This window comes from Photinus pyralis, unplaced genomic scaffold (genome assembly GCF_008802855.1).
Source record: "Photinus pyralis isolate 1611_PpyrPB1 unplaced genomic scaffold, Ppyr1.3 Ppyr1.4_LG6, whole genome shotgun sequence".
In the NCBI taxonomy this organism is placed as follows: Eukaryota; Metazoa; Arthropoda; class Insecta; order Coleoptera; family Lampyridae; genus Photinus; species Photinus pyralis.
In genome coordinates this window covers 40128894-40152560 of record NW_022170663.1, presented here as the reverse complement: position 1 = coordinate 40152560, position 23667 = coordinate 40128894, and the positions used below count along the sequence as shown (strand labels likewise).

The 23667-nt window shown below is 37.9% G+C and overlaps 3 protein-coding genes across 6 annotated transcripts in view; 2 read left to right on the top strand and 1 right to left on the bottom strand.

The window, feature by feature from the left end:
- Positions 1-1624: 1624 nt before the first annotated feature.
- LOC116173516 lies at positions 1625-9043 on the top strand. The gene is made up of 3 exons (XM_031491026.1): positions 1625-3026; positions 7481-7694; positions 8505-9043. Exons 1-3 carry the CDS (start codon positions 1727-1729, stop codon positions 8827-8829), a joined length of 1839 nt encoding a protein of 612 aa, XP_031346886.1. The 5' UTR covers positions 1625-1726; the 3' UTR covers positions 8830-9043.
- Positions 9044-17591: 8548 nt separating this feature from the next.
- Positions 17592-18970, bottom strand: LOC116173518 (three-prime repair exonuclease 1). The gene is made up of 2 exons (XM_031491028.1): positions 17992-18970; positions 17592-17943 (listed from the first exon to the last, which is right to left on the bottom strand). Exons 1-2 carry the CDS (start codon positions 18717-18719, stop codon positions 17742-17744), a joined length of 930 nt encoding a protein of 309 aa, XP_031346888.1. The 5' UTR covers positions 18720-18970; the 3' UTR covers positions 17592-17741.
- A 2220-nt stretch (positions 18971-21190) lies between these two features.
- The window catches only part of LOC116173513 (la-related protein 4), a 39699-nt gene continuing 37222 nt past the window's right edge, over positions 21191-23667 (top strand). For all 4 annotated transcript variants that reach the window (XM_031491019.1, XM_031491020.1, XM_031491018.1 and 1 more), the window contains exons 1-2: positions 21191-21351; positions 21769-21922. In XM_031491019.1, the coding sequence (XP_031346879.1) occupies positions 21229-21351; positions 21769-21922 (277 nt within the window). In that variant the 5' untranslated portion in view covers positions 21191-21228. The remainder of the gene's footprint in view (positions 21352-21768; positions 21923-23667) is intronic.

The window sequence follows — 23667 nt, the reverse complement described above, 5'->3', positions numbered from 1 at the left end:
AGCTCATAATTTAGTTTGTAATTTCTTGTAGTTGAATTTAAAATTACCTACCCCAGTGAAGTCGACGAAAAAACGTTGTATGCAATTCATGTATAAATCGGCGATTATTGTGCCTATATGTATCAAATTTCGTTTAAATTCTTCCATAAATAAAAAAGTTGGCACTGCGCATGCGCAAAACCAAATTTTGAAATTGGCGTTTGATTTTCCTTTATTCCAAGTGCCTATGTATCAAATTTCATTCAAATACTTTTATAAGTAAAAAAGTTTGCAATTCGGTTTATAAATGGTCGAGATGCGAAAAGGGCACTGTGAATTTTGAATCGATTCGATTCAACTTTTGGCATTGCGTATTATATGACTAAATCTATGCCCATATTGAATTTCATGCAATTACTTCATAACTCACGGAGATGTAAAAGCGATCGAACATTCTAAACAAAGTTATCGTTCACACGGACAGATAGATGGACAGACAGACAAAGGAACAGACGGAGAGACCAACCGGCAGGCGACAGATAGCAATGCAAAATTATAAACGATCTCTAGGATCGTTAATAAACGGCAAAAGTGTAAAATTATGGAACATGTAAAAAACGGTTTTTTTGTTTTTTTTACAATAACTTTTTTTGTAAGCGGTACAGAAAAAATTCCTTCCTTGGTACAAGACTCGACACCATAACGAACCAAATAGCGAAAAAAGTAGAACAATAGCTCTTAAGATAAAGAACTAGTAGCGTCGCAAAGTTAGCGGACGGACGGACGGACGGATAAAGACACGACCTTAGACGAAACACTATTTTATATTTTAATAGACCTATTTGCAATGAGAAAAACTCATTATTAAATGAGAAAAATACCATAAACAAATACAAAAATTACCAAAAAAACCAAATTAAATAATAAAATGCAGCACGAGTTCCTTTGATTTCTTTAGAGTTCCCTTGATTTCCTCGGAGTTCCTGTGATTTCCTTGGAATTCCTCCTGAATACACATGGAATTCCTTGGAATTCTTAGCTTTCCTAGGAGTTCCTTCGGAATTCCTATGATTTCCCATAGATTTCCTCAAACGTGTACACTGATTTCCCATCGCGGTTTACCCCTCGGTATAAAATTAAACTGATTGAAATAAAACTGTCGTTGCGTCGAATTAGGTTCGCCTAAATAATGGATGAGTCCACTGAAAAGCGGTACGTGAGTCATACTTGAAAAATTTTAGAACGCCATGACAACCCTCGCACGAGTTGTGAATTAGGTACGCGATAGGTAATTTACATGTTCGTAAATGTAGGTAAATGAAAACCGGTACCTCAAAGAATATCTACAGTCGTAAATTGATTATTGATAAGTAGAAACTATTGCCATCGCGATGTAAAGGGCAGTTAAATTTGCAAATTTGTAACCAGAGGTACCAGTCGTCTATAACAAATTCAAAAATGTTGTCGTTCGGTTTTCTGTGCAAGGAATATTCAGGTGAAACGATAAAAATTGAAAGCAGACAGGGAAAGTTCTGATCGATAATAAATGAGTAAAATCCGAGTAAGGGTTGAAAAGCACGTTTTGTTGTGGTTCAGTTAAAGTTTTGCCAACAGAGAGTGAGTACACAAACTTTAGAAACTTTATACAGTCGTGTTTCACACGGCACCATAATTTATTAAAAGTTTAGAAATTATGTTAAAGTAAAAGTGCGCTTAGGTATAATGTGAGTATAGCAAAAATAGAAAAATGAGAAAATCGGCGCCTATCCGGCAACTTTCACTTCACGTCGAAACTCCTCAGTCTCGAAGGACACTGAAAAAACAACTATCGGAGGACATTCCGGATTTTAAGGAGAAGCTGATCGTCGATTTGGATCCGTACGTTGCGGTATGTACAAAAAATTTATTAAAAACTCGCAATAGCGCTCTTCACACAAAGCAAGCGTGGGTCGAAGAGGGTGCTCAGCAGGTATTGCAACAGTCAATTCGCAATAATGAAGAAGGCTTAGTTGCAAAGAAGTGCAAAGAAATGAAAAGGCCACTAACGTCTAAAATCATCAAGCAATCGTCCATAAATAAAGACTCCATTTTACTATCTCACCAGGAGTTAGCCGAACGTCTTAGACAAGCATGGAAGGAGCGTGAAAAGGAAAAACAAAACTTGAACATTTTTTTAACGCACAACATTAAGGAAAGGCAAGAAGATGAAGTTACTAACGACTTGACGGATTCAGAATGTGCCATTTCTGTCGACCACAGCACAGCAGATGGCACAAAGAAGCAAAAGACCGCATTACAACGCCATATCTCAACCAACGAAAACTCTAAGAGCATCTTTCAGAAGCGTATGCGGCGAACGCACAGCGTAGACGACGCTCAGCTCGACTTTATCTATTCTCCTGTAAAAAATGAAGACATCAAAAACAGGAATGTGGTAGTTGTCCCGTTAATTGAGTCTATGAAACTTCAAGAATCAAATAGTCCAAAGCCGGAGGTCCCAAAGCCAAAATTAACCAGAAGTTCTTCCTGCGAACCAAACGCTCCTTCGGACGAACGCAAGCCGATAAACGTCATCATACGACCCATGACAGCAACAACGAAACGTGACGCCTATCGCAGTCGCGTCAATTCCGCTTTCAACACCAGCAACTCCACTCCCTTCACCAAAGAAAATCCCAGACCACCACAAATCCGCGCATCTCCTGCTCTCTTAAAGCCATCCCCCAAGCTGAATTTTGTCCCGGTAAAAAGGCGATTAAAATCGGCATCGAAGAAGAAAAGCGGAAAGCTAGCGAAAAGCGAATCGATCGATGAGCGAGACGAAGAAAAGTATAACAGCAGAAAATTGCAAAGGTGCGTGACGACGACGGGACCCGACGTCGTCACCATGGTTTCATTGCTCAGTCCCGAGGAGAGCGAGACGGAAGAACAGCCCGAGTCTGAGAAGGTGAAACCGAAACCAACCCCGCCTGCTGTTTCTAGAGGTCCGTCGCTAGAGAAAAATGAAAAAGATGATTCTAATAAAAGTTTCCATTTAAGGAAAACTGGTAAGTTGAATTTTAGTCATAGTTTTTGGCATCTTCGCCAGGGGTGGGAAGATCCAGATTCCAGTGTCAGTCGTCTGAATATCGATTACAAATATTTTAATTGATTAATGGAGGCATGCTCCCTTCGGTTGCTTGAAACTATTGGAAACGCACTTGTAGGTATACAAGTTTAGCGAAAAAGTAACCCCTACTTTAGAACGACATAGGTACTTTTGACTCAAGTATTCATATCTCTCGGTGCGTTAATTTTTACAGACCTGGTTTTGGGTTCCAATGTATGCAGTGTATAATATACATCTCTCCCGTATAAGAACCCATAGCACTGCACAAACGCTCACAAAATGATTCAGCTAAGAGGAAGTCTCAACCTAGGTCTCAACTATTAGGTATCAATAGAAAATAACACCACTGTATGGCCTCACTGTCTCTATAGATCAAAACACCTTTTCGGTGTAAAATTGAAGAAGCAATAAAGCCGTTCCAAAATTATACCTACTTACCTTTATCGATTTTGGCCGAGAATACCAAAACAATTAGGGAAATGATTTCCAAACGCATTCGAAAAACAAGATTATTATTATTTATTTCCATACTTCATTACAGGAAGTTCCCAAGATGACGTAATCTTGAGTAGTTCTGATCTTGGCTAAAGTAAAATGGGTTCTTATCCTAGCTTTGGGTGGTTTGTATCTTCGATAAAGTAGAATGAGTTGTTATCTTAGCTAATGTCTCGTGTGGTTTGTATTGTAACGACTTAGTTATATACATTTACAGAGATCGAAGACCTCACTTGAACAAAGTAAAATTGAACATTTATGGCACTAGCAGAAATGTTACTGGGACAATTACTTTTTATTTTACTCCCGGCTAGCTTAAGTACTAAGAACTATTTTCACACCCCTTACCTTGCGGAAGTTTTGAATTGAACTCTAATAAACCCCTAAAGCGGATCTAAAAAAGCGACGGAGCACTTCTGTGTAACCCTACGAGGTCATTGGATTTGACCCATTTTCAATAGGCTTATGGTATATAGGTCAACTGTGCAAAGATTGAATCGAATCGGACCAAGCGTTCGGCAGTTACCGTGCCCACGGACACCCATGGACTCCCCTATAAAGCTTTGCTTACTATGCCGTTTAAGTTGCTTGAATATATTAAGTAATTGAAACAAAGGCGATCAAATTCCATTTTTCTGTTCAAGTTGTTGGATTTAAATATTGATTTGTCCCGTTTGGCTCATAACAGGAAACAAAAAATGAAATACCTATCTCGTGACCAATGCTAGAAATTAATTACCCAAACTTCATTTAATTATACATAGTAAATTCTTGGTACCTTCTTCTGTTCAAAAATATACACACACGTTAACGCTAAATACCTACTATTTTAATCCAAGCAAAGAATGGTATCATTGCAATTAAATGCTTATTTCCATTCAATGAAACGAAATAACCATAATCTTTTGTTTAGATCTGATTCTTATCAATAAATGAAATACAATGTGTTTCCTGCAAATTATTCTCATAGGTCGATTCCTTTAGGAATATTAAAATTACTTCACTATTGCAAACAAAATTAAGATGCAAATTCCTAAACATAATCAACCACTATTTTATATAAGTAAATCAAAAAATGTAAAATATCTTACAGTTATTGAAGTAGGTAATATTCCCTTCTGATAACAATTTACATATTTGGACAAAAACAGGTTCAATTTGAAATATGGTCCTGGTTCTGGTAAGGTTAACTCCGTGATGATTGCAAAACTTTAGCGGAAAAAATGTCCGTACGTATTGCAAACACAAGCAAGCCTGCTTCAATCTCATGAAAATAACGCTTGAAATCGTGCCAATGTTCCGCTGGGTCGGTATGAATTTTGCCCCAATTTGTTAACTAGGTTCTGTTGGTAGTAAATCGAGGGGTAAATGCACCAATTAATGTCTTTAAATCCCGTTCCGTATTCCGTTGTACACAACATTTTATTTATCCCACACTGTGCTATTCAATGACATCACTCAACGTTTCGACGTCATTTTCTTTGCAATCCGATAGTTTATGATGTAAGTTAATTTCTGTAGTAGATTTTTGATTACCCTAGTTCTTTATTTTCGCTATTGTAGATTTATTATTACAATAGTTCTTTATTTTGCCGTCCTAGGTCGTGCAGAGTGGCTCTTTAATTATTTTCGTCGCACGCACTTTATTGTATAAAACGAGCTTCAACCATTACTTGTAAGAACGTATACGCCACAGTTGTTACTCTAGAATTTTTGTCTACCTATTTATTTATTGTGACTGTAGAAGTTTAGTGAAGTTTTTCTTTTGTTATTTTGCACTTCGATGACGCTTTTGCGGACATATTTTACAAGTTCTAAGGCCGTTTTCGGTATGTACCAAAAATTAAGCATTACCCTTGGCTTTGAACAACCATTTTTTCGGATTCTTACTTCCGGCTTACTCTCTTTTTCATTATTACATTCTTGATTGTTGCTTTTTACGTCGATATTCCTGAAAGGAAACCGCAGAATTTTGGATTTTCTCAATATTGCGCAAGGAAAATGCATTGGAGAAGTCCTCGCAAGCTTATCATTTCAAGAGCGCCATGCAACGTCGTAGCAAAATTTTGCTTTTGAGTATTACGGTTTAAGGTCCGATTGCCTCAGTCTCAGACGTTAACATTGCTTACGCAATATTTTATGTGCCGCGCGATTCACTACCCCTGTTTGTTTGTTGGTGTTGTTGTCTGTTATAGATTAGTCTGAATGCGTCCTTCTTGAGCTCTACAAGGCCGTTGCAAGTTGTAGTGCAAAAGGTAATTTTTATTTTTCGTCGACTCCTTGATATTGCAGCTCTATATATTACAGTGTCCTATTTGTAATATTTTTGATTATAGTAATATCATTATTTGTACACCCCTTTCGCCTGCGAATATATATATATTTGTAAATAACTAACTCACATAATAATCTTTTTTCTCTTCTTTGTCCAATTTGAAATGAATAATTTGTCATATTTTAAGAGTAGCGTAGATTTGCAATATAACATGTCTCTTTTTTCCCCCGTCCTGTTTTCACTCGGATTATTCATTGTTTTGCATAAGGAACGCGTATTTATAATTATTGATTAATATATTCGAACAGAACAAATTAATTTTTTGACATTACAGAAAACTTCACCCTTTATCACGTAATGGGCAGTGGCTTTAGAATTTCAAAAATTTTATTTTTAAATTGGAATTGTTCAATAGGAAAATTCACACATATACCGCTTCATAGCGAGCGTGAACAAAAGTATGTCCCGAATTAGAGCGGTAACAAAGTGCGCACTTTCGAGATACAAAGGTAGTGAGACGGAGTTGTAACGGGGATTTTCGACAGACGAAACGAGACTTTTAAAGAGTTAGCATTTACAATTTATGTGTGAGAAACTTTATTTCGCATAATTGCGTGAGAGAGTGAGTTAGTAAAGTTTAGAGATTCATAAAATTAAATGCTTACTAATAAATAATGATGAAGAAGGCCCATTAAGCCAATCACTTTTACTTGTAGACCTATTTTCTCTTTTAGTTATCTTGTCGAAATTCATACGGTTTACTAAAAAAATTATATTATGGTCTGTTGGTGGTTTTGTTTCAGGTTTTGTTTTACCCTTCCGAGCCCGGTAAACGCTATAATCATAATTTAAGGATATTTAGAAGGAAACTTTGGCTTCAATTTTAGAAACGATTCCACATACCTATTTCTTTAATAGTAGGTTTATTAATGTCGTGTATTATCAATATTCATCATAATATCGTTAAATTAATGCATGCTTTCGGTCTAGAAATTGTCACATTCCCTGGCGGAACCAGGGAGGTGTGTTTGTTTTTATAATGCCGCCGCTAATACTTCTATAATATTCTTTTGGAGTATAATAAAATATTAATGCAGCACAAGCGATTGTGCGTGTTAAATGACAGGGCGAATGTTTTAAACTGAAACGATTATTGACATATGCCACGTAATCATAATTTTAATTATTTCCTGCATTTTCTTTTTCCTCCTTCTATAACAAGATTAATAAAAATTTTAACTTAATTGGCGAATTTTGAAAATTGCATCGGCTGATACCGTTTATGTTCTTTGTAGTTTCTTATATGAATCACATTAACCCACTTTCAACTTTTGACTGACGCGCTTTTGAAAAGTCCGTTACATTCGATTAATCTTAACAAGAAAATAGCTGTGCAAAAAACACGTAGTTAAAAGTTAGGCAATTAGTGCTCGTTTCACGAAATGAGTACTATAATTTTTCGAGGAATAAATAGCTAGGGGAGCAAAATTGACACTCGGATCGATTTTCGATTTGAAAAAATTTAAATTTATTTGTTGCCATGCCCTATAGTAAATATTTATTGCTGTGTTACTTCAGGTCACGCATGTCGCGAACTATAAGAAAATATGATATTGTTTCAGTATCTTTTCAACAGTCGAGTATATACGCCGTTCGAAGCTTTTCAGCAAGTTTTCCCGCACGACGTGGATCCGTCGTTACCGCCCTAATGTTGAACAGTTCCAATTCCGATAAGTGTGCAAACCTAGAGAAGCGAACAACACAAGAAACCGGCACGGATGATGGCCGAGAACCGAAACGTCGATTGCTCAGGACCAAAAGTAACTCTTTGTACAGGTGCGTACCTTTATAGCAAGTCTATGTATAGTAGATACCTACTTAAAAAGAGAGAAACGTCGAGACATCCCTTGCGGCCTTGCCATTAATATATTCGTCTCGATAACGAAAATAAATTGTATTGCATTGATTTTCTATTTTATTGGCAGCAGGAGTTCTGGTTTGGTACCTATAATGAAAACAACGAGATAATGCATAAAATTGCATTCGCGATTACTTTCATGTTTCAAAGTAATAAGCTGAATCATGAAATGGTAAAACAAATCGACAAATATGTATTTTATACTCTTCTTTCAATCAATAACATCCCTAAGCTGCAGATTATTTCTAAATTAAACCACCTCTCGTTCTTATGTCATCGAGTTTCCGCCCGTGCGAAGGATATGTCATCCCCTAGACGACTTTCGGGGTTTCGCTCTTACGTGCTTCAATTGTGCACTTTGTTTTGTTGAATTTTGTCCGAATAGCCCATCAAAATAAACTTGAGCAATAGGTAACTTCCAATCACGCAAAGCGAAACGGTCGATTTAATATACCCCTTCATCAATAACCGATTGGTATCTTTATTATTGTATTTTGCGAAATGCCTTTTCCATGATGTTTTCGTAAAGTATCGGATTATACAAGAAGTCGCTGCGGGGAAAACTCGCGTGAACCGTGCACGAAACGGGTAACTTTAGAACATTTCTGACATACGATGCATTCTTGCGGTTATTAAAATTAAGTTTGCCTACTATATATTGCAGTTGAGCTTTTGTGGGTGCTGCAGTTGTAATACCTACTTCGGTCTGATTTTTTTTCTGTTTTCAGCTCTACAGAACTGGAAGAGTCCACCGAGTTGCAATGTGAAAATAAAAACCCTAGCAGTACAACCCAAAATGGATCTCTAAATGGATCAAACGATGTAAAGTTGGAAGTGAACGAGAGTCCTCCGTCCAGCAATGAACCAGCATTTGAGACGCCCAAAGAGAAACAATGTTGGGAAATGTACCGGAAAATGAGCGGAAAAGGGGTTCGCATTTCGTTCGAGACTATACTTAGAGGAATGTTAACGCCTACAGAGTATAGATTGAGAAGAAAATCGAACGCTGCATTAGAGAACGTTGAAGATAATACTGCCGATAGTGTTTCATAAAGATATTGGTTTTGAATGTTTACAAAGTATATAATTACTGACGATCGATTGTAGCTGTAATTGCTTGTGTAGATCTACCGTTAGGTACGTGTAGGTACCTACACATAACGGAGATTTTAACTTCGCACAAATATTTATATTGGGTAATTAAGGAAAATGCATCCATTCATGTGCTGAATTCCATGTTCCTTTTAGTCATTAAGTTACATTTAGTAGGTAATAATAAATATTGTGATATTTTAAAGAACGACTTCCCAATAGAACGTCAAAGAATTTTAATTCCGAGTGTTATTCAATGAATGCAGGTAAGCATCAGCAACCAGCAAAATCTCATTTCATGTGATTACAACGGTAGGTACACGCACAATTCCCTGAAATTTATATGCTCCGCCACTGACGAAATAAAACTATATTAAAAAGAAATGTACATTGAACTAATGCGTTTAGACGTGTTCCTAAGGAAGTGGTAGAGTACATAACGATTTTGGCACCTTGATACCTACTACTTCTTAGGAGCAAGCATCCTTGGTTGTTGATTCGATCCCAAGGTAGATCTAGAAGATCGGGCGACTCGCCTCTTGAATATTTTTTAATTTCTTCATCTTCAGATCTTTACATCTTGTCCAGAAGGAGCGAATATTCGCCCCGAACCGTTTCGCGCGTCGGCGAGATACTAGGCGACAACACATCGCGTCCACAAGCATCGAGCGAATTCAAAATACCTACGTGTAAATCGCGTGCACATCGCCTAACTCTCCAGAGCAAGATCCCCAATTTGGGTTGAATAAAACTTTGACGTCCCTCCCACAGTCCCACGCCATAGTTATGTATCGCAGGGCAATATACTTGCCTTCAGTAGGTAGTACCTACCTTCTCTATATGAGTCACGTTTTGCTTTTTTTATTGCCCCATTTAGGGAATGCAATCCCGCAGCAAAATTTAGATCGTTAGATAGTAATCCCGCGGGATCTCGCAAAATTTTAAAAACATGCGGAAATAAGCAATTTTGTGCAGTTAACGGAATATTCTCAAGAAAACACATTCCATTTCGCGCAAAGAATGCATCACATTAATATATATTCTTCGAATTGTATAGAACACGAAAACATACACCTTTTATATATGACAGATTTTATTTTATATCTTATTGAACATGAAAAACCATAGTAACACACACACAACCCACTACTAATTTCTATTAATATACAACAGTCTCCCCCACTAATTTCGGTTCATTTTACGGAACAACTTCTGTTAATTCCTAACAACCAAAAAAAACGACACTCACGGGCAGACGTATTCATTATATTTATTTGGCCTTCTGCGTTCTCTACCAGAACGGCGAAGAGTTTCCATGGTGTCTGATGACAATTGGGACTGAGTATTACCTTGTTGTCCATTTGGGTTTATATTCGAAAGTCTTGGAATTGGTGGTGGCATACAATCTGATGGAGATTGTAAACATTGCTTTTGTCTTGGAATGTCGAAAATTACAGATCGATGTTGACTATAATTCTTGTGGTGTGATTGGTCTCTTGAACTGTATTTTGTTTGGGAAGCTCTTGTGGAGATTAGTTGATTTATATGTCTCTTCAGCACTCGACCACAATCCAATTTGACCATATAATGACACGATCCTAATTTCTGGATAATAACTCCAAACTGCCAAATCTCGCGGTTTTGCGTATAACCACGGGACTGGACTCTCTCCCCCACAAACAAATTTCGAATTGAGGGTATAGAACAGTTCTCGACTTCTGTGACTTGTTTGGAAAAATGGCGTCGAGTTCGATTCTAATCTTCCGATTTAGATATAACTCAGCTGGAGATTTTCCTGAACTTAGTGGCGTTGCACGATAACGGAAAACGATTCGCTGTACTTTCTCTGTCATATTTCCACCTTCATTCATGATGGAAGCTAGGCGCTGTTTGAACGTCTGTACGTTGCGCTCCGCTAATCCGTTGGTAGCTGGATGGCCTAGGAGCTATCAACTTCTGGAAGATTCCACGGTTGGTACAATATGATTTGAATTCCTCACTAGTAAATATCGTGGCATTATCACTAACGAGACATTTAGGAAAACCATGAAATGCGAAAATATCATTTAGCAAGTTGATGGTTACACTTGAAGACGGCGCGTTATTGATTTTCCGTATTTCAATCCATTTTGACTTTGCGTCTACGCAAATTAGAAAATGATGACCTTCGTACGGTCCTGCATAATCCATATGGACTCTTTCCCAATTTTCATTAGGTTCGTCCCATGGATGTACCTGAACGTGTGGCGGATTTTTTCTTACCTTGGCGCATGATTCACAACTCTTCACTAGGTGTTCGATGTCTCGATTTATATTTTCCCAGTAGACATATTGTCTTGCGAGCTGTTTCATTTTTGAAATTCCTATATGTGTAGCATGTAATTCCGCCAGGATTGAAGTTCGAAGAGTAGTTGGAATAACGACTCGGTCGAGTCGGAAAAGAATACCATCTTGGAGAGTGTATGGTAATTGTTCTAATGTATTCTTGAATCTGGAAATAATTACTTGTAATTCTGGATCGTTGGCTGTTTCTTCAGCGATAGTAGAGGCAGTGATATTCATAGAGGAAATTTGTAACAGTGATATAGTATACAGCTGGTTTACTTCTTCGTTGATGGCGACATCAGTAGTAACAGAATATTTTTCGTTTGGAGCTCGTGAGAGGCAATCGACGTTTGTATTTTCTTTTCCTGACTTGAACTTAACTGAGTATTCAAATCCGGATAGGAACGAGGCATATCGCAACAATCGTGCTGACGTCATTTTTGGCAATGCACGGTTATGACCAAAAATTCTTGTTAATGGTTCATTATCCGTTACAAGTACGAAACTGCGACCAAATAGGTAGTTGAAATAGTGGCTTACACCGAAGACAATTCCCAAAGCTTCGCGGTCCAGTTGGCTGTAGTTTTGTTCAGATGATGTGAGAGATCTCGAAGCGTATGCTATCGGTTTCTCAACACCCTGAACAATGTGACTCAATACTGCGGCAACACCTACAGGACTCGCATCCGACGTCATTACCAAGGGAAGTGTTGGGTCGTAGGGCACCAATACCCTTTCACTACAAATTTCGTTCTTCAATCGCAAAAACGCTGATTCGCACGAGGCATCCCAATAGAACCGGTTACCTTTCTGTAAGAGTTTCCTTAGTGGATATGATATTGTAGAAAAATGGGGAATAAATCTTGAGTAATATGTAATGAGACCCAAGAAACGACGGACATCATCAACGTTTTTTGGTCGAGGCATTTCGGAGACAGCAGTAATTTTCGTCGGAGACTTCATAATCTTATTAAACTGAATAATGTGACCCAAGTATTCGATGCGTGTGACAAAAAATTCGCACTTCTTTCGATTCAAATAAAGGTCGTACTCGGTCAGTCGTTTAAAACAGGCTTTTAGGTTTTCTAAACATTCCTCGTATGTAACTCCATGACAAATTATATCGTCAAAATAAGCTTCTGTTTTTGGTAAATCTTGAATTATTTGTGACATGATTTTGTTGAATAAACTTGGAGCAGTTTTTATACCGAAGCTAAGTTGATTCATCCTATAAGTTCCTTTGTGTGTGGCAATAGTCTGTATCTCACTACTTTTTTCATCGACGCTTATATGAAGGTATGCTTTGAATAAATCTAGTTTGCAGTAGTATTTCGAATTTCGGAGACTACAGAGCACGTCGTCAATCCTGCGAATTGGAAAGTTAGATGATACCAGTCGATCATTTACTCCGCATTTGTAATCGACACAAAGTCGAACTGTACCGTCAGGTTTTGGAATAACAACAAGTGGTGAACCCCAATCACTAGTCGTTACGGGAGTGATAATTCCAGCATTTTCTAAATTATTAAGTTCCTTTTCGACTCGACTTCTGAGTGCATATGGCACGTCACGATCTTTAGTGAAAATTGGCTTGGCGTCTTCACGTAAGACAAGTGAGACTTTTATGTTTGGAATACATCCAATTTGTTCCTCAAAAATGTTGGAAAATTTTTGAAAAATGTCATCAATTTGAAGTACATTGTTAACAGAGCTAAAACTAGTTTGTTGTTTGCTTTCCATGTCTGTGTCAATTTGTTTAAGTTCAAGTTTTAACCCTCTGATCCAGTCACGTCCCAAAATTGTATCATGACCAGATGGAACTATGTATAACTCGGCAAGTGGCATCGTTTTGTCTTTATATTTTACTGATACTTCAATTTTCCCTTTACAAGGTATGAGATTTTTCGAATAAGTACGAAAACTTATGTTTGAAGGTTGAAGAGTGGTATTCAGATTTAGAGCTTTGAATTTGTCCTCAGGTAAAATCGAAAATTTTGCTCCAGAATCTACCTCCATATTTATCTCGTTATTATTAACAAGAACAGATATGACATATTTATCAGAGTTGGTTTTACATGTATATAAATCTATTGTTGTGACAGTTTGAATCATATTCACTCCGTAATTGTGTGGCAGTGTTAAAATTTGTGAATTTGAAATATAATCTTGTGTTTGTTGAGTATTGTGACATATATCCGCACTAATCTGGTGGTTGTCACTTTTTGACTTTAATAATGTAAGGATACAAACACGATCTACGTGTCCAATTTTTCCACAAGATTCACAGCGTAATGAGTTCCTATCTATTCTGCACGAGTTTGATCGATGATTTGATTTTCCACATGAAAAACATAAATTTGAAATTCCAAGTGCATGATAGTTAATAGAACGTGGCAAACGGGAATGGTACCTACTTTGATGACTCCTATTTGTTTTTATTGTTGAATTGGCAGGAGTAGGCGATCTTTCAAAACGTGTATTTGATCGTGGTTTTTTGTAATTGCTCCTTGATCGGTTTTTGTGAAAATGTGACGTTTTGTTTATGTCAGTCGAACATCCTGGAACTGGTGTTGAATTATTTGAAACAGATAATTCCCGGCTTTGAATTTTCGAGGATTCCAAGGCAATTGCTTTTCCTGTAATATCATTAAAATTAGATAAATTAGCTTGCAAAAGTTGTTCTCTTATCCATTGATCCTTTATTCCTCTTATAAATTGGGCCCGTAGGAAAATTTCAGCAACAGAAATCTTTTTCTTGCACTCGCATTCCACATAAAACTGACATTCCGAAAGTTGACTCTGTAGTGTTGCAACAAATTCAGCAATGTTTTGTTTATAGTTTTGTACCGTAGAAAGAAAATAGTGTTGTTCAACTACATCATTTCTTTTCGGGCTCAACATTTTGGTGAACGATGTTACAAGGTCTGCGTAGTTCATAGTTTTGATTGGTTTATCAGGTCCAAGTAATGCCGATAAATTATTATAATGTACTGAACCAACAGATGCTGATAATATTTGAGCTTTCTTTTCATCCGCAGTTACATTCCGGACAGCTACATAATTTTCAAAACGTTCAACGTAGTTTCGAAATTTCTCCTTTTTTGAATCAAATTCTTGAAATGGTGGTACAATTTGGTCCGTTGTGACTGTATTCGATGAGTTAATTTTTCCAAAATTTTTCAGTAGATTTGCTTGACTCTCTGCTATAGTGTTAGCAAGATCCGAAAAAATTTTTGCGAGCATTGTTTCATCCATCTTCGTCGCTAATTTAATATATATTCTTCGAATTGTATAGAACACGAAAACATACACCTTATATGACAGATTTTATTTTATATCTTATTGAACATGAAAAACCATAGTAACACACACACAACCCGCTACTAATTTCTATTAATATACAACACACATCCGCCGTCGTTTCTTGTCGCCGGCGAGTAATCTTTTATGGCTCCTCCATGTCTATCTGGATTTCTAGAATATTCGCTGCAATATTTCCATACAGCCACTTTACTACTAAAGTCTTTTATAAACAATCGACGAGTCCGACGTATTGTGTACAAGAATAACAGTTCCTGCAGCGTATTAAAACAGCAACAAAATAACTCCGATTTGCGCGCACTCACTCGCTGTTTAACAAAGTTAATAACAGATACAAGAGGTTTGTGCGTAATTATTGCATGAACTGCAACAACAAAAATGTGCGAAGTATTCAAATTCGCAGAGTTGCTAATGTATGGTGCGGTAAGCTTGATCGATTAATTCTGCAATCCCGCGAGATCCCGCTCCATATTTACGTATGGGACTAATCCCGCAAAAAGGCTGCAGGATCCCGGTATTGCATTCCCTAGTCCCATTGTATTCGTTGAGTAATGAGTGTGGTTGGATATATGAACCCCCATTCCCCGTGTTTTTTGCTTTATTAAAAAAGCTTCCTTTGTTGCCAACCAGGGCACTTTATTTATGGTTCTCACCTTTGATGGCCATGCGAAGGTTTTTGATTCCATGACCTCCAGTTCCGCCGAGTTATTGAGTCTTGCGAGACAGTTCACGAGATTGGCCTTTAGGTTCTCTGTACAAAGTTTCCAGTTGATGCTAAATCTTCTATCCAGTCACACATCCGCTCGGTCCGGCCCTCTGGTCCTTGGGATTTAGGTATTGGCTGAGGTTGTCTCTTCTTGGTCCAGGCGGCTAAGCTAAGGCCCCCGCGACATCCTGAGCTCGCCAGGTTAGTGCATGGTATATCGACATAGTTTGTACGAACGTGAGCACAGTAGGCGGAATTTAACCTCGTAAAAGACCTTGGCCACCACACGACAGCCGGGAGGGGGAGCTGGTCCGCGATGCTGTCTTTGGTTGCTACCATGTCACACTCACAGTCACTGTTTCATAAGCGACAAAAGCATCCTTATTCCGTCACTTACGTTTTAGGCCGATCTCCTATATCCGTCACCTGGGAAACCGCCTGATGGTAGATGGTGCCATTCCTCAGGTTCATTCGCATATTCCTTTCGTCACGCCTTCTACATCAATTTTTTTATTCCCTTGAGACGCGCTCGTTTCAAACTCTTTTTGTTCACACTTTATTCTTTTACTCTCACATCGTCATCGCTACAAACCTTGAGAGCATCTCACTCAAACCTTCTACACTCTTCTTTCACGAATGTTTCCTTCACGCCTTAATTCTTTTCTATCCCCATCTCTCATCCCATTACCCTCCTTTCTGTTTACCTTGGTTTGGCGTCTTATTCCCAGCATCAAGATTAAGTTTTGTATGGTTGTGTAGTTTCATTTTCTGTTCGCTTTCCCCCGAGAGAAAACAAGGGTACTGCACTATATGGTACCAGCACAAAAGAAGGTAAGAGCGAACTATGCGCTAATGACCAATTTAGAGCTTGTAGGAGGAGCCAACTTAGGGAAAAGAGGCAGGCTAGTGGGCACCGACCAGGAAATCATGGAAAAGATTGACAAACTTTTTCCGATGCAAGTAAAAGACCATACTATCAAACAAGGGGACAGAAAGGCAGAACCTAAAAAAGTGAGCACAGACTAGATAAAAGAAGCTGCTAGGAAGATGCCAAGGAAGAAGGCACCCGGGCCAAACGGGCTCCCATCAGAATTTGTGTCTAAAACACGGGGTCAAAATGAGGCCCATATCCCTAATAAGCCATCTGGGAAAACTGCTAGAAAGAGTTCTGGTCGAGAGAATAGAGAAATACTCTATTCTATCCGAGTGGCAATATGGTTTCAGGAAAGGAAGAGGCACTAAGTAAAATTAAAGACATAGCGCAAAAAGCCCTAAGACGCTCCCGGCACACTAGGGAGGTGACAATTATTGCCTCCCTAGACGTACAAAATGCTTTCAACTCGATCCCGACGAAGGTCATCATGGAAGAACTGGAAAGTAAAGGATATACCTGGCTACTTGAGGAGAGTTGTGTATTGTTATCTCAATGACAGGAAGAACGTAGGAAAATTACCGTCTGGGAAGTTACCTTTTTGTGTCCCACGGAGGAGTGCCACAAGGGTCAGTGTTAGGGCCACTCCGATATCCACGGAATATTGCGTACGACGGGATGTTAAGACTATGGGAGTCCCGGACAAAGGTGGACCTTGTGGCTTACGCGGATGACGACCGACGACGCTGGACATGGCGTTATTATAATGTTCCAGGTGAGAAGCCGAAAGATGGCGGGCGGCCATTAAGATAGGAGAAATTTTAGAGGAAACGGAGGAGAAGTGGCGAATTATAGAACAATTGATAGTCCAAATAATAGGCACACGGGAAAGGGAGGCAAGAGCGGAAGTGGTAAACAGACAGGCATACGAATTTATTAAGAGATCACTCGCGGGGAATGCCACTGGCAATACCCGAGAAGGGGGTAAGTGGTTTAGTGGATGCAGGCCCCACACTACCTACGCTGTAGTCAGGCGGAGGTGTGCGTTACCCATTCCACCATCCCCAAAAATACAAAAAATAAAGGAGGAGCCAACTGGCGCACTAGTAGGTGCAATTGATATACTATGCATCCGAGTATGAATCATCATCTTTCTCCTTAATTCTTACAAATCACGCTACTTTGAAGGCATTACTGCAAAATTCTCAACATCATGTCACATTTGAACAGGTTCTAATACAATCGAGAATCTAGCTCACCCTCGTCAGTAATAAGAAAGGGTCAAATCCAAGACCTCATGAGGCTGCGGCCTGTGCCATTGTTCTCTTTAAATTCAAAACGCAATGAAAATTGAGGCGCCATCATGGCGCATAAAACCAGAGACTGATTCCTCAAGTTTTGTATAGTCACGCTCCACTGTCATTGCTTCTAATTAAACGCAGTTTCCAATTAACGTAACGTAGGTAACAAAAAAAAGTTACCTTTTTTAAAAAAATACCTACTGTATTTCATTCCTTAACTATTTACATACAATTATTTCACGACATTAACAAACTATAATAAAAAATATAAAAGGTCACAATATAAAAAATGTTAAATAACAGTATTACAAAATATAGTAAAAGTATAAGACTAAAAAATAAGTACATGTTAGCTCCCAATAGGTTTTCCCGGTACCATCATTGGAATATCACAGAACTGCTGGGCGTTCTCATTACACCAATCCACGAATGGCTGCCCGACTGTTGCAGCACATTCTATCAACATATTTACATCACATTCTGCTCGATGGGCATCAACCGGTGCTTTAGAAGTCAGGCGTTGATACAGATTGCCCAATGAAAAACTCAACCTGAAAAGAATTAGTTACAATTACAATACATTTCTTAGGCAAACTTACTTTTCTGTAAAGATTTTTTTCCGTTTTACTGCTCTAAACTTAAAACCACCTACGTTTTTGACTGGCGTTGTTTCATTGATCTTCTGAATTTCTGCTACCGTTAGTTTGGGCTGTGAGGATGTCTGTAAATCAATATTGTCAACTACATCGCCTAAAATATCGTCAAATCCATCATTGAGCTCCCAAGGTACTTGACTAACAGGTTCAGGCAATGCAGTTCTTTTCATCGAATTCTCGTGAAGATTACGAAACGCTACCAATGAATCAATGCACAACACATCGCTCGCCATTTCGTTACCAGTCTTGTATATTTCCGCTTTTAGAATAGGATAATCGAATTTGTTGCCGTTATGTGCAACCAAACAGATCGGTTTCCTATTGGCGTTTAAAAACTCCCGCATTACGCTAAAACACGACACATCAAACTCGGTTTGGTGTTCCAAGAGCTCGTTCGTCAGACCGGTGATTCGTGACGCTTCGGTACTTATGAATTTCCTTGGATTGAAGCAAAAGTTCAACTTATTTTGAATTCTCGGAAACACACCCAAACTGATATGGTCGCTCTGAACTGCGACAAAACACAACTCGGTGATGCGAGTTTTGTTGCTCTCTTGAAAGGGCAGTCCTGTCGTTTCACAGTCGAGGAATATAAACGTTTTTATATCCATAGCGTTGCGTAATGAGAGAAATTGATGAAACTTGCAACTTTTGAACAGTTTTATTTGCATTAACCGATTTTGGAGCAATATTTAGAACTGATAAGATAAGATTTAGCTTAAAGCACCTTATTGACTAGGTTACCTAGATGCCACTGATGATACATTTTGCTTAATGCTAAGGATAATTACATTTTTATGTGATAATTAAAATTCTTGGAAACTTGTTATAATTACAATTAATAGCCAATGGGCACAGAGCTCGCCCTTAGAGAAAGTTTGCGCTTTGCGGTACAGACATTTTAAGGTTATGTATATTGTGGACAGTTTTCCAGCGACGTTGCCAATTTTTTTGTCTCTTTTATTATATACAGGGTGTACAAGAAGTTAAAGAGATGCTCCAAATGATAGTTACGATAGAAAGGTACTTTAACCCAAGGTTAATAGCTTGCATAATATCTTTTGGCAAATAGACAAACAGTATTAAACGGATTTACCTTGTCAGTAGGACATAATTTTGCGCCTATATTACCTAATTTCGGTGACTTTTTTGACCTTAGATAGGCCTTTTCCTGAGGTGTCCGTGCTATACATATATAAGTTATATATCATGTGTACATTTTGGTGTTACGATGTGTAATTACCATAATTTTCGATATACTGTAAATAAATGACGGTTTGATCACATCAGAACAAACAAACATAGAATGGAAGCTGGTAATCTAATGTAATGTGTTCGCTACCAGCGGCGCCACTCTGCAGCTCTTTAAAAACGTCTCGTGAGTAGGGGCACTTATATAACTCAAAATGCGAATAAAATCTATTTGGCGAATGATCTAAAAACAGAATTACGGCACACGGTAACCAATTTTTTAAGCGGAACGGAAGCAATAATTAATTACTGGTACCGAGAAACGGAAAAATTCAAGAAAGCAGAACACAACTCCCCTTATATTATAATCAGCGGAAGAAAAATAGCAAATGGTTACCTTTAAATTTAACGGTACAATGTGATCAATTTGATAACGAAAGTTCGGTTAAAGCACCAAAAAGGCAAAAAAGATAAGCTTTTCAATACATACAATTCCAAACGATCCCATTTAAATTAAACGTGTTGGTACCTTATATACGAGTAAACTTCCCAGAATAGGGAATTGTTACTTGGAATTTTGTGCCAACCAAAAGGGGTCTTTGCTATTTATGGAAACTGCACGCTAGAGCGACCATGCTTGCTTTTAATGCTTGGTTTTGAATTAACATCGGGAAACTAAAATCAATTAATAACTAATTAACGGAGTTGAAATCATAAAATATTAATGTCCCCATCATCTTCGAAAGGAGAAGACAATATATACCGGGTGACCATTAAAGCTGGTAAACTTCAAGGCGGAAAACGGGTGCTTCGTTACAATTCCACCAACTATTTGCGGGCTTTTACAATTCCACATAATATAATTTATTTGAAAACCCTCTAATTTTTATCGATCGGTCTGTCTGTAGTCTGTACTCTCATTTCCGGGTCAACCGCTGAACCGATTTAAACCAAATTTGGTAAGCGCATGCGCAAGTATGTCAAACTCTCATTTCCGTTTAGAACCAAATTTGGTACACATTCTTAAACATAAAAGGACGGCATGGGGGGGGGGGTTAGCTTCGTACTGAGGATGAGAGGAGGTAGCGTGCGTAGGAGCTATTGTTTAAAAGTATTTAAACAATGGTAGGAACAAGGAACGAGTGTAGGTTCGAACATAAATTATTAGTACGTAAATTATATCTAAACATTTGTTCATTATTAGTAGCGACCATAGCTCAATAGCTGATACTAATAAAGTGAAAAACGTTATAGTATATAAAAATAATCTGCGGGTTTTCAATAAATGTCCATACCAAAATTGGTAGATAGTGACTCAAAAATGTACATTTTCTAAAAAAACATTCATATAGTAACGCATACAATCAATATGCGATATAAAAAATGGCAGATAGCTGGTAGCATACTGTAATTTATTGTTTATAGAATAGCGGTTAGGCAATCTATCGACAAAACTTGAATTTGATGGGGTTTATGGAAGTATTGATGTAACAGAGGTCTATTGTTTTGTGTGCAGATTTGACACACTTTTCTTGACGCCGTGGAGATTATTGCCCCAATTGTCAGTGAAATTTGGTTCCAAACTAGAACTACCCCATTAAATATATCTCGTTTACGACCTACTTTTGTTGTTATGAAACTTAATCTTTGGTGTAGAGTTTTCGTAGCAATAAATTACATAAGCAATTATTTTACGCAATGAACTCTTTGCGGGGGAGGATGCGTACATTACACTATTTGCTCTGTCCGTACTGAAATGACAATAGCAGAGATAGAAATACTATTATAATGAAAACAAAAAAAATTGGACCATATTGGAGTGTAGCAGAAAACGAATGAATGTAAATGCCGCTAATTAATAATAATGATAATAATATAGACGCCTACGATGCGTAGGCAAAGGCGTCGGCGCCGTTCACTAATCAGCTGGCCGAGCCCGGACTCAACAGGTCGGCATGGTGAGTGTCGGTTACCGGTCCGAAAACACAGATGCCTCTTTGGAGAGGCCGTGGAAAAGCTGTCCCTCAGCTTGACTCGCTGGCGGCATGTCTCGACGCGAACGGAACTTATATTTGTACCGCATTTAATCCACGATGCTACATTATCCAAAAGGTAAGTGACATCTTCTTCCATATGGAAGTGTATACAAACAATGTCAGTGGTTCAAACGTCTCAACATGCCGACCAAAGCGTTTGGTATGCCGTTACCAAGCTCTGTTTTTACTAATGTCCGTGTATTCGGCTTCCTTTTGCCAGTAGCGCGAAAAATATATTGTAAATTACTCCTCCATGTTAGTTTGGATCGATACGCAATGTTTTGACGTTAGTAGAAATTACGGCGCAACACGTGGCGTGGAGGGTGTTGAGCTGAACAACTGCGTACATTTGTGATGTAGGGACTACTGTTCAATTCCCCTAATCTAATTTCCATTCATTGCTACCTAGTTACTGAAACTCATCTTCAAACATGCTACATTCAATTTCCTTTTATTCCGCATTTTTATTCTTAAGCTCATTTTCCTTCGGTAGGTGATCTCCACTCCTGGTGCATTTGTAAATACAAGCGCCGATGAAGGAGATGCTCAATCAGATTCGGATGTCGATTCTGAATTCCATACCAGCAATGATCGTCAACACCACTTCCATCACCACGTTTCTAGTACATTACCAACTGCAGTTGAGGGTGAGTCTATAGGTAAACTTGCACAGTTTTCATGTGCACAATGTGCCTATTATGATATTATCAATGAAAACTTGTTGAATCTGCAACAAAAAGTACGCGTTTTAAATAGACAGTCTCCTAATTATAAAGTACTGGAGGCATATACTTACCCTGCTATCTTAATAAAAAATTTTCACTCTGCGCTCAGTTTACCTACTAAATTTGGTATATCTGTAACATAGCCGATCAAAAATGAGGGCAAATACAATTTTGTACACAAAAAAAGTAATATTGCACATCAGTAACCATACAAAGGTACCTACGTACTTTACTTAGTAGGTAAATATAGCATTGAAGTAATAACACCGCAATTATTACTTGTAACTGGATAAAGTTGCTCAAAAAGAATATTTTTTTAAATAAAAAATTTCATTATATAGAGAAAAATGTATTCTTATAATAAAGGTTAGAAAATGTACCGAAGGCTTTCGCTTTCTTTTGCTTATAATTGAGTTTTTTTCGCGCGTCGACTTGCGTTTTTCGGGGTATTCGCATTTCGACTATTCATATAAGAATTTCTTTTGCGTAGTCGACGAGACCAAGATGCTTTTGTAGGAGTTATTCGATAGTAACCTTATAACGATACTATTCTTTCTGTACTTTTGGTACGATGCTACGGTCAGAACAAAACACCGTATGTGGCAAGTAAAATTAAAAAATTGGGAAAAATCATTGTTGAATCGCGATCCCTAATACAGGATGATCAGTTCTGGTAACGTTCGCAATGAGAGACGAAAAATGATAGTAGGTACAGTGTGCGTAATTTAATTACGGCTATTATTTGGCTTATTTTATGACTAAAACTGTATATAAATATAGGTGCGCAAACTTCGTTTCAATATTTTTTAAGTTTTTTCTTTATATCTCCTGCAGTTTTTGAGATAGGTATTTGTTGTTGTTCATATAAGTTACGCTGAAGAGTTTACATCATTGGCCATGTAGTGAAAATCTACAGTGTGCTGATTTTTCAGGGAGACATATTCCATTTTCTATTCTGAAACTTTTTCCGATACGCCACTAGCAGATTGTAAAATAAGAATGTGATTTTCTGGTTTGTTTGGAAACTATTTGGTCTCGGACGCGGAAGCGTTCGAGAAATTTCTAGAAAGAGGGGCGTTTGCTATATAAGCAAATCGAATTGCGTTTCAGGACAGTTCTAATTTCAATGCCGAGGTAATAAATAGTTCGTGCTGTTATAAATTGTGTACATGTTTATTTATTTATTTATTTTTTTTATTTGCCTTTATTTTGAGTGGGCGGGGTTTCAGCCAAGGTTGCTCTACCAACCCAACCCACTATACATTTACAAATATCCATGCCCGAACCCGGATTCGAACCAGGGACCCTTAGCACCACAGTCCAGCTTCAACTGAACCGCGCCACACGGGCCGGCATGTGAGTGACAAATAATATTTTAACAGTTATAAATAAATTCATTTTAAAACTATTTATTTTTAATTTACGTTACAGTTTAGTACTTTTTGTCAATCTTTTTGTCAATAAATATATTGAAAATTTAAAACTGTAGAAGTATAGTTACTTAAGACCTCGGACAGACGGAGAAAGTTGCTACAATAGCCCACCCAACTTCGTTGTGAAATGCGTTAAAAAATAGCACGTTAACACCCGCACCTCTGCGTATACGCGTTCTTCCCAAAGGCTTTTTAGGTCTTTCTTTTATATCTAAGAATATCTGTACCAACTTT

Coding starts and splice junctions, on each gene's coding strand:
- LOC116173516 (XM_031491026.1), top strand. CDS start 1,727: ATGAGAAAATCGGCGCCTATCCGGCAACTTTCACTTCACGTCGAAACT. Junction 3,027..7,480: donor TTTCCATTTAAGGAAAACTG/GTAAGTTGAATT, acceptor ATATTGTTTCAG/TATCTTTTCAACAGTCGAGT. Junction 7,695..8,504: donor AAAAGTAACTCTTTGTACAG/GTGCGTACCTTT, acceptor TTCTGTTTTCAG/CTCTACAGAACTGGAAGAGT.
- LOC116173518 (XM_031491028.1), bottom strand. CDS start 18,719: ATGCAAATAAAACTGTTCAAAAGTTGCAAGTTTCATCAATTTCTCTCA. Junction 17,944..17,991: donor AAAAAAATCTTTACAGAAAA/GTAAGTTTGCCT, acceptor AATTCTTTTCAG/GTTGAGTTTTTCATTGGGCA.